This window comes from Pleuronectes platessa, chromosome 3 (assembly GCF_947347685.1).
Source record: "Pleuronectes platessa chromosome 3, fPlePla1.1, whole genome shotgun sequence".
In the NCBI taxonomy this organism is placed as follows: domain Eukaryota; kingdom Metazoa; phylum Chordata; class Actinopteri; order Pleuronectiformes; family Pleuronectidae; genus Pleuronectes; species Pleuronectes platessa.
The window spans coordinates 2,504,855-2,514,068 of NC_070628.1; the positions used below are offsets into that span (position 1 = coordinate 2,504,855).

General features: G+C 42.3%; 2 protein-coding genes across 2 annotated transcripts in view; both read left to right on the forward strand.

Annotated features, from left to right (window-relative positions):
• LOC128436935 (sialoadhesin) overlaps nt 1-2,371 on the forward strand; it is a 29,956-nt gene extending 27,585 nt beyond the window's left edge. Inside the window, exons 12-13 of the mRNA XM_053418886.1 lie at nt 1,426-1,508; nt 1,846-2,371. Coding sequence (XP_053274861.1) covers nt 1,426-1,500 — 75 coding nt within the window. The 3' untranslated portion in view covers nt 1,501-1,508; nt 1,846-2,371. The remainder of the gene's footprint in view (nt 1-1,425; nt 1,509-1,845) is intronic.
• LOC128436933 (B-cell receptor CD22) overlaps nt 1-9,214 on the forward strand; it is a 44,576-nt gene that overhangs the window by 7,189 nt on the left and 28,173 nt on the right. The gene's annotated exons all lie outside the window — the stretch shown is intronic.

The following is a 9,214-nucleotide window of genomic DNA, read 5'->3' on the forward strand; positions in this document are numbered from 1 at the left end:
CAGTGAGGCCAAAAGAATGACTCCATATTAGGGCTGGGTATTGCCTACAACCTCACGATACGATACGAATCCCGATACACGTTGCTTTTGAATAATGACCATGTCCTGCACACAATTGACTACAACAGCTGATCTTTATTATTCCATATAACAGCAAAGGCGAAGTCTTAGGGATCGCACCACTCAAAATACTTAAAATTCTGGCCATTAAAAGATCTTAAAAGTAAAATAAAATAATTATCATTTTAATCCCAATAAAAAAAAAAGGCAATGCCCAGAAAAGATCTGTCGCTCCCGCATCTCTTCCCAAGATCCCCGGATACAGTGTTTTTAATTTCCCTCGTAAGTGCCGAGTCTGTTGCTTGAACATGAGCAGTTGCACATCTGGGCATTCAGCGGTGCTATAATGTTCTTCGGACATTAGAGTGTTGCAGCTTTTAGCGGCTTCAGGGCTTTAGCCTCATCTTCAGCACAGGCCAGGTCCGCTACAGTTAAGGTCCACAGCTCATCTTTCTACATTCTTCTACACCTCAGTGGAGAATAAGTAAGAAACAGTGTTTGTCTCGAGTGCACGTTGAGCGGCCAAATTCAGACTGCGAGCAAAGCATTTCACGTGCAACAAGGAATTTCTTCCTTGCTTGTTTTGAGTCGAGACGTGTGCTGTTTTTGCCTATGCTGCCCCCTTTGGCATTATTGTGCACTGCACCATAGGTGAAGTTTCGTTTTCAAGACCGATCAAAGCATGCGTGCATCGGCATGACGACGTCACGATATATCGCCAAATCCATTTTTTTAGCACAGCCCTACTCCATATCACTGTTTTCATCTCAATATGTTAGAGAAAGAGATAAAACATTTCTTGGATCAGCTACTTTGTCTGAATCTGCCCCAAAATGTAAAAGGTTCTTTCCATTGACCGTATATTAAAATGGACATAGACTCTGGGTCTAGAAAGTGAAGTGAATGATCCATTTAGAGTCAAATAGACCATAAAGCACTGCAGGCATTGGGGCATGGATACCATGTGATTGACAGCTCATACTGGGTATAGGTCACAGGTTTAGGAGGGCGGGGAGGGTCAGGCTCCACCCCCTCTCCTCCAAATATGGTTACTTCTGAATTCAAAAAAACAAGTTGGCGCTGGACAACATGTTAAAAATGGAGGTTTTCCAAAAAGGCAGCTCACAAACCAATGGGTGACTTCACGGTGCGTTGACATTTCTTTCTTGGTCCATGTCTCGTCCTTCCACCAAGTTTTGTTGAACTCAGTTTATCAGTTTTTCTGTAATCCTGCTGATGAACAAACAAACGAATGGACAGGGTGCGCAACTACGTTCAAACTGTTTTGAATGAACTGTGATTATTTGCAGGTTTCATGAATAAAGTCCAGTGAGGATTAATATTTTCTCATCTCTCCTCCATCAGTCACACAACTGTCTTGAGTATGAGAACGTCGCTGCACAGAAAGAAGACACAGAGGAGCAGGAAGACCTGGTGTGAAGCATCAGGTCAGAGCCACTGTGACAAACAGAACCAAGATGGACGACTTCAGAGAACATCCGTACAAGCTAGTTTTACTGAAACCATAGTGTGTAGTTATTAAATACAGGAAATCTGTCCAAGCAACAAAATATCAGTACAAGCGCAGAGTTTGAGCACAAGCAGAGCAAATCTAAGCACCAGCAGGAGCTGTGTGAGTGCAAGCGCAGAGTTTTGAGTAAAAACACCATGAAATCTGAACATGCAAGTCCAGCTCTCAAACTAAAAGACCACGCTTTTTAATGAAGAGGAAAACACCGTACATTTCCTTTCTACTCATGGTTTCCTGTTTTCTTCTCTCCTCAGGTGCACTGTGATTGGTTGATGAAAGTATTTAGGAAGGAACAGGAAGTAACTCTCTTTCCATCCCCGGTTGCAGCAGCAGCAGCAGTTTGTACAGCATGAGCTTTAGATCAAGAGTATTGTTGTGTTGTTTCTTTTCTTTTTCTTTTCTGATGGGTCCAGTCGTCCAGTTTTCGCAGCTTTATTTCTCTGAGCTTTAGTTCTGATGTTGGTTTATGTTGAAGGAAGATTCTCAGATCCCACGACCCTTTGTGGGTTGGTGTGTTGGGTTTTCCTTCTTTTGTTCATTTTACCGGCCTGTTGTTGAAGTTGTTGTTTTTTCTGCTTTAAATTGATCTTTTTTTTGCTGTTACCCTCTGAACTATGTTGGACGTCTTGGTGATGAGCCTTTGAGGCTGTGGTAACACCACGTTACTCATCTTGTGTCTTATACATGATATTAATGTGGTTATTACATGGATAATGAATTATTATGTATCGTGATTTTATGATTCTTTCTTAAATAAATGTTTTTGGTCTTTTGTTTTCACTCCTTATTTATTTGTTTGTTTGTTTCTCAGCAGAAGTACAACAGAAAACTAAAAACAGATTTATCTACAAACTCATTCAATTTTGGCAAGAATCCTGATAAAGGGGCGGAGCCAGGAGCCTGTTTGTATCACCTTCTTTATAATTGTGAGACTGATGAAAACAGTCAGGATTATTTAGAGGACTGGTTTCTATGAGTGATTGAACTCTGGTGCAGCTCGATTGAATTGACGGAGGCTGTCATGTGCACACATAGACACCAGGGGGGGCTTGAGCCACTTCCCTTTTCCTTCCTCGAGAGAAAGTGCCCTTTTTTAAATAAAGTAAAATGATATTCCTGTTTGCTCACAGCTTCCCAGTCTAGGTGCAGAACACAAGTCTAAACTGAATGAATGTCCAATCAGTGTGGAGAGCACTGACCACTGTCATAGACTCACTGTTGTAATTGAAAACCTTATTTTGGAAGTTACAGCACAACTGAAAGTCGTTGATGTTATAAGGAGTTGTCCAGTAACCTCGCAAGAATGTAGAGGAACTGGTTTGACCACAGCTTTACTGGTCATCCCTGAATAAACAGAACTGTGGCGTTCAAGCAGCACAGGTTGAACCACGTGCAGCTTTAATCCAATGACACGCAATATGATTATTGATATGAAGACGGGCGAGAAACTTTAATAGATCTGTAAACAGATGGTAAGAAGAGTCAAGGTTATATTCACTATAATCTGGGGGGGGGGGGGGGGGGACACAGGAAGGCAACAAATCTTTCATCCTGTAAAACTCAAATCGGAAATATGTGAATAATGATGGATGTCACATCTGCACTTCCTGGAAATCCGCTAACATGGAGGGGGGGGGTTATCTTACAGTCTGAGAAGCACAGGTGTAAATCTGCATCGGTCAGCATTCTATCTGTCAGTCAGTGTGCAGTTCAGACCTTCTACTTTCATGTGTTTGTGTGTGTTTGTGTGTGTGTGTGTATGTGTGTGTGTTTGTGTTTTTGTGTTTGTGTGTGTCTGTCCAAATGAAGGGCGGATGACACAGCTCACCACGGACACTAGTCAGCCTTGACATTCCTCGTCCTTCAAACTATTCAGCTATTGAGAGACGGACGCAGCGAGGGAGGGAAACACTTTGAATGTTGTTGTTGCCATTTATGAAACAAATGGACAAATTAGTTTTTTTCTGTGCTTTGTCCATGGACATTTTTTTAAGGACAAGTCAGAATTCATCGGAGAGTTTATACAGTGATGTTTTCACACCTGTTTGTTTGTCTGCTGGTTTTTATGATCGTCAGCAGGATTTAGAAGAAAAAGAACGAAACAGATTTACGTGAAGTTCTGTGCAGGGGCGGGGCCTGACCGGGAGAACGCATCACAACTTGGTGTGGATGCAGATCAGGGGGCGGATCCAGGGATTTCTTCTTTTCACTTTCTTCACTGTCTGCCACTGGTTTACCTCAGGACCACAACACAAACGTGCACGTGACTCTATGTTGTGTTTCAGTTACAAACCTGTACTTTGTCTTATTTGTCTAAATGAGGACGCTTGTTGTCGCCCCCCCCCCCCCCCCCCCCCCCCCCACACTCCCCTCTCTGGTTCTCCCTCCCTCCTCACCTGACTCCAGTCTTGCTGTGAGTCAGGTGGTGCTGTGGGTCCTTATGCCAAACAGATTCAGTTTCTGCAAAATTCCCAAAGCTCCTGAACGAACGGTCTATTCCTGGGCAGAGTTCCTTCCCCCCCCCCCCCCCCCCCCCCCCCCCCCCCACACACACACACATACTTCATCTGTCAACATCGTGTGTGTGAGGTGGAGAAGAATGTTGGCCCACGGCCGCACAGTCTGAAAGAACTTCTCATCTCTGGTTTATCCAGCATCTGCAGCATGTTTCTCTCTATCAGCAGTTTGGTTTTACAGACGATCTACAACCTGTTTCCTGCTTCATCTTCCACACTTCATCTTCCACCTCCTACATCAATACAAATCAAATCAAAGTTTATTGAAATTCTTATGACATGGCAGGCAAACATCTACGCAGTAGGCGACTTTACAAAATGAACAAAAATAACATACTATGTAACATATAACATAACATTGTAACATATAACATATAACACAGTCAAGTGAATATTAAATTAAGTAATATGAATATATGTATAACATATAACATAGTCAAATTAAAGTCAAAGTTAAATGAAGCAGCAGTTTACAGGGTGAAGGAGTGGGGAATATTAAATAAAATAATATGAATATATGTATAACATATAACATAGTCAAATAAAGTCAAATGAAGCAACAGTTTTCAGGGTGAAGAAGGGGGGAATATTAAATAAGATAAGTATATGTGAAGTAAGTGTATTTGTATGATTCGGGGAGCAGAATGTACGTGGTGACTGTTCAGAGGATAGAAAAAACAACATGCTATCTAGCATAACATATAACATCACATCGTAACATATAACGTAGTCAAATGAAGCAGCAGTTTACAGGGTGAAGGAGTGGGTAATATTAAATTAAATTAAATAATATGCATATAGGTATTACATAGGCAGATAAAAGCCCAATGAAGCAGCAGTTTACAGGGTGAAGAAGTGGGGAATATTAAATAAAACTAGGGCTACGTTGTAGCACTTGCGGGCCCGAGCACCCGCACGTTGAAGCCTGTTGCGGTCGGTGGAGAGAGCGATCGATGACCAAGCGCACATCATCGATCGAGCATGCACTTCTCCACGTTAAATGCGTTTTGCGCTCTGCGGCAGTAAGGTTTGCCAGTAGGTGGCGCCATCACTATTATTACGCACAGACATATATATCTGTTCATGTAGGCGCTCTGATGTAGCGTGAGCAATTTTGTGTCAATTGGACAATGTTAACACAACTTAATTTTCACACTGATCAGTAGGTGGCGCTATGACCCTGAACTAATATTTATATCTGGAGCTGTTCAGAATAGTATTGTGATCATAGGTCAGTAGTTTGGAGCCGGTTGGATAATGCAGAGTGGATTAACAAAGTACTTCCTGTTTCCTGGCGAATCAGTAGGTGGCGCTATGACACTGAGGAAATATTGACACATAGAGCTGTTCAGGCTTGTATTCTTATCATGTGACAGAAGTTTGGTAGTGATAGGACAATGCACAGTGGAGTTATGATAACATCGTGTCCTTTGGCGAAGGATGATCCTTCGCCGCACCTCAATGTTTAAATGGTTTGAGGAAATGTCACAATTCTGACCTTGATTCAATGACTTGACTGATCTGATTTGAGCTGTATATTGTAAATCAGCCAGGAGCAGTTCATCAAAGTATAAAACATGTCACTTCCTGTAGCCACCAGGGGCGCTGTAATTTCAAGTCATAATTTCTGTGTAGATGTCATCAGGATGGCACCCTTGTCTTACATGTCTAGTTTGGACTCGATTGGACAATGTATGTCCGAGATACAGAACCTCGTGTTTTGATGGCGTTTAATCAAACTCAAGGACGCCACGCCACGGTCACACGGTGTGACGAAAGGTCAATCTCTTAATCACTTTTTATCTCCATCTTGTTGTGATGGCACTGATCTTAATTTGAAGTTAATCTGATGAAAGCCCTGGGACAAGTGCATCAAGTAAAAATGTGGAATATGGAAAAAAAATGGCCACTTAATCCAAAATGGCGGCCTCCCTGTTTGGTCAAGCATACCTATCCAAGATATTTTTTTGTTTGTTATGAAACGACACATGTCCCGATAGATTTGTATAAATGTCGGCCATCGTAGTGCCGGGGTTGCCCTATAGGGGGCGCTGGTCAGTTTTTTTGCCACGCCCATTTCTTAAAACCATATGAATATCTTCAGGGGGGGGCTGTTGTTACACACATGTAGTTTGAGAGAGATAGAATCATGAACACTGAAGTTACAGCAATTTCGTGTTTCACGGCGAGTTGATGAACTTTAATGCCACGCCATTCATATGGCGTTTGACGAAAAGTCACGGTAATCTTATGTCTTCATTGTCAATGTCTTGGGACCCATTTGATACAGTTTGACATGGTTGAGGTCAGTGGATGAGGAGAAATTCATCCAAGTGTAAGACAAGCAAAAAACAAGACATTTCCTGTTGCCCACCAGGGGGCGCTGCGGTTTTAAGTCATCATTTATGCATAGATGTCATCAGGCGGGGACTATTGTCTTACATGTCTAGTTTGGACTTGATTGGAACATGTATGTCCGAGATACAGATGCCCGTGTTTTGATGGCGTGTAACCAATTTTTAACGCCATGCCACGGTCACACGGTGTGATAAAAAAAAAAATCCCTCAATCATTTTTTATCTCCATCTTGTTGTGATGACACTCATCTGAATTTGAAGTTGATCTGATGAAAGCCCTGGGACAAGTACGTAAAAGTAAAAATGTGGGATATTGCCAAAATGGCCACTAAAAGCAAAATGGCGGACTTCCTGTGGCGTTTTTCATAATGCTCCATGAGACTTTTTTTCATGACTGGTCACGATACACCTATATCCAGATTTTGATGAAAATCCGTTATGTGGAAACCTAGGGGCTGGTTCCAGGGGGCGCTGTAGAGCCATTTTGCCACGCCCAATTCAATTACTCCAGAATACTAAAATATCCGCAGACCTTGAATTTCCTGCAAAGTTTCATAACTTTTTGAGCATGTCTAGACCCTGAAAAAGCCCCCCAAAGGGAAATAATAATAGTAATAATAACTAGGGCTACGTTGTAGCACTTGCGGGCCCGAGCACCCGCACGTTGAAGCTGTTGCGGTCGGTGGAGAGAGCGATCGATGACCAAGCGCACATCATCGATCGAGCATGCACTTCTCCACGTTAAATGCGTTTTGCGCTCTGCGGCAGTAGGTTTGCCAGTAGGTGGCGCCATCACTATTATTACGCACAGACATATAGATCTGTTCAAGTAGGCGCTCTGATGTAGCGTGAGAAATTTTGTGTCAATTGGACAATGTTTCCGCAACTTAATTTTCACACTGATCAATAGGTGGCGCTATGATCCTGAACTAATATTCATATGGAGCTGTTCTATTCAGGATTGTGATCATAGGTCAGTAGTTTGGAGCCGGTTGGATAATGCAGAGTGGATTAACAAAGTACTTCCTGTTTCCTGGCGAATCAGTAGGTGGCGCTATGACACTGAGGAAATATTGACACATAGAACTGTTCAGGCTTGTACTCTTATCATGTGACAGAAGTTGGTAGTGATAGGACAATGCACAGTGGACTTATGAAACATCGTGTCCTTTGGCGAAGGATGATCCTTCGCCAAACATCAATGTTTACATGGTTTGAGGAAATGTCACAATTCTGACCTTGATTCAATGACTTGACTGAGCTCATTTGAGCTGTATATCTTAAAGCAGCCAGGAGCAGTTCATCAAAGTATAAAACATGTCACTTCTGTAGCCACCAGGGGGCGCTGTAATTTCAAGTCATAATTTCTGTGTAGATGTCATCAGGATGGCACCCTTGTCTTACATGTCTAGTTTGGACTCGATTGGACAATGTATGTCCGAGATACAGAACCTCGTGTTTTGATGGCGTTTAATCAAACTCAAGACGCCACGCCACGGTCACACGGTGTGACGAAAGGTCAATCTCTTAATCACTTTTTATCTCCATCTTGTTGTGATGGCACTGATCTTAATTGAAGTTAATCTGATGAAAGCCTGGGACAAGTGCATCAAGTAAAAATGTGGAATATGGAAAAAAAATGGCCACTTAATCCAAATGGCGGCCTCCTGTTTGGTCAGCATACCTATCCAAGATATTTTTTTGTTTGTTATGAAACGACACATGTCCCGATAGATTGTATAAATGTCGGCCATCGTAGTGCCGGGGTTGCCCTATAGGGGGCGCTGGTCAGTTTTTTGCCACGCCCATTTCTTAAAACCATATGAATATCTTCAGGGGGTGGCTGTTGTTACACCACATGTAGTTTGAGAGAGATAGAATCATGAACACTGAAGTTACAGCAATTTCGTGTTTCACGGCGAGTTGATGAACTTTAATGCCACGCCATTCATATGGCGTTTGAACGAAAAGTCACGGTAATCTTATGTCTTCATTGTCAATGTCTTGGGACCCATTTGATACAGTTTGACATGGTTGAGGTCAGTGGATGAGGAGAAATTCATCCAAGTGTAAGACAAGCAAAAAACAAGACATTTCCTGTTGCCACCAGGGGGCGCTGCGGTTTTAAGTCATCATTTATGCATAGATGTCATCAGGGCGGGGACTATTGTCTTACATGTCTAGTTTGGACTTGATTGGAACATGTATGTCCGAGATACAGATGCCCGTGTTTTGATGGCGTGTAACCAATTTTTAACGCCATGCCACGGTCACACGGTGTGATAAAAAAAAAATCCCTCAATCATTTTTTATCTCCATCTTGTTGTGATGACACTCATCTGAATTTGAAGTTGATCTGATGAAAGCCCTGGGACAAGTACGTAAAAGTAAAAATGTGGGATATTGCCAAAATGGCCACTAAAAGCAAAATGGCGGACTTCCTGTTGCGTTTTTCATAATGCTCCATGAGACTTTTTTTCATGACTGGTCACGATACACCTATATCCAGATTTTGATGAAAATCCGTTATGTGGAAACCTAGGGGCTGGTTCCAGGGGGCGCTGTAGAGCCATTTTGCCACGCCCAATTCAATTACTCCAGAATACTAAAATATCCGCAGACCTTGAATTTCCTGCAAAGTTTCATAACTTTTTGAGCATGTCTAGACCCTGAAAAAGCCCCCCAAAGGGAAATAATAATAATAATAATAAAAATCCTTACAGATTCAATAGGGCCTCTCACCATTCGGT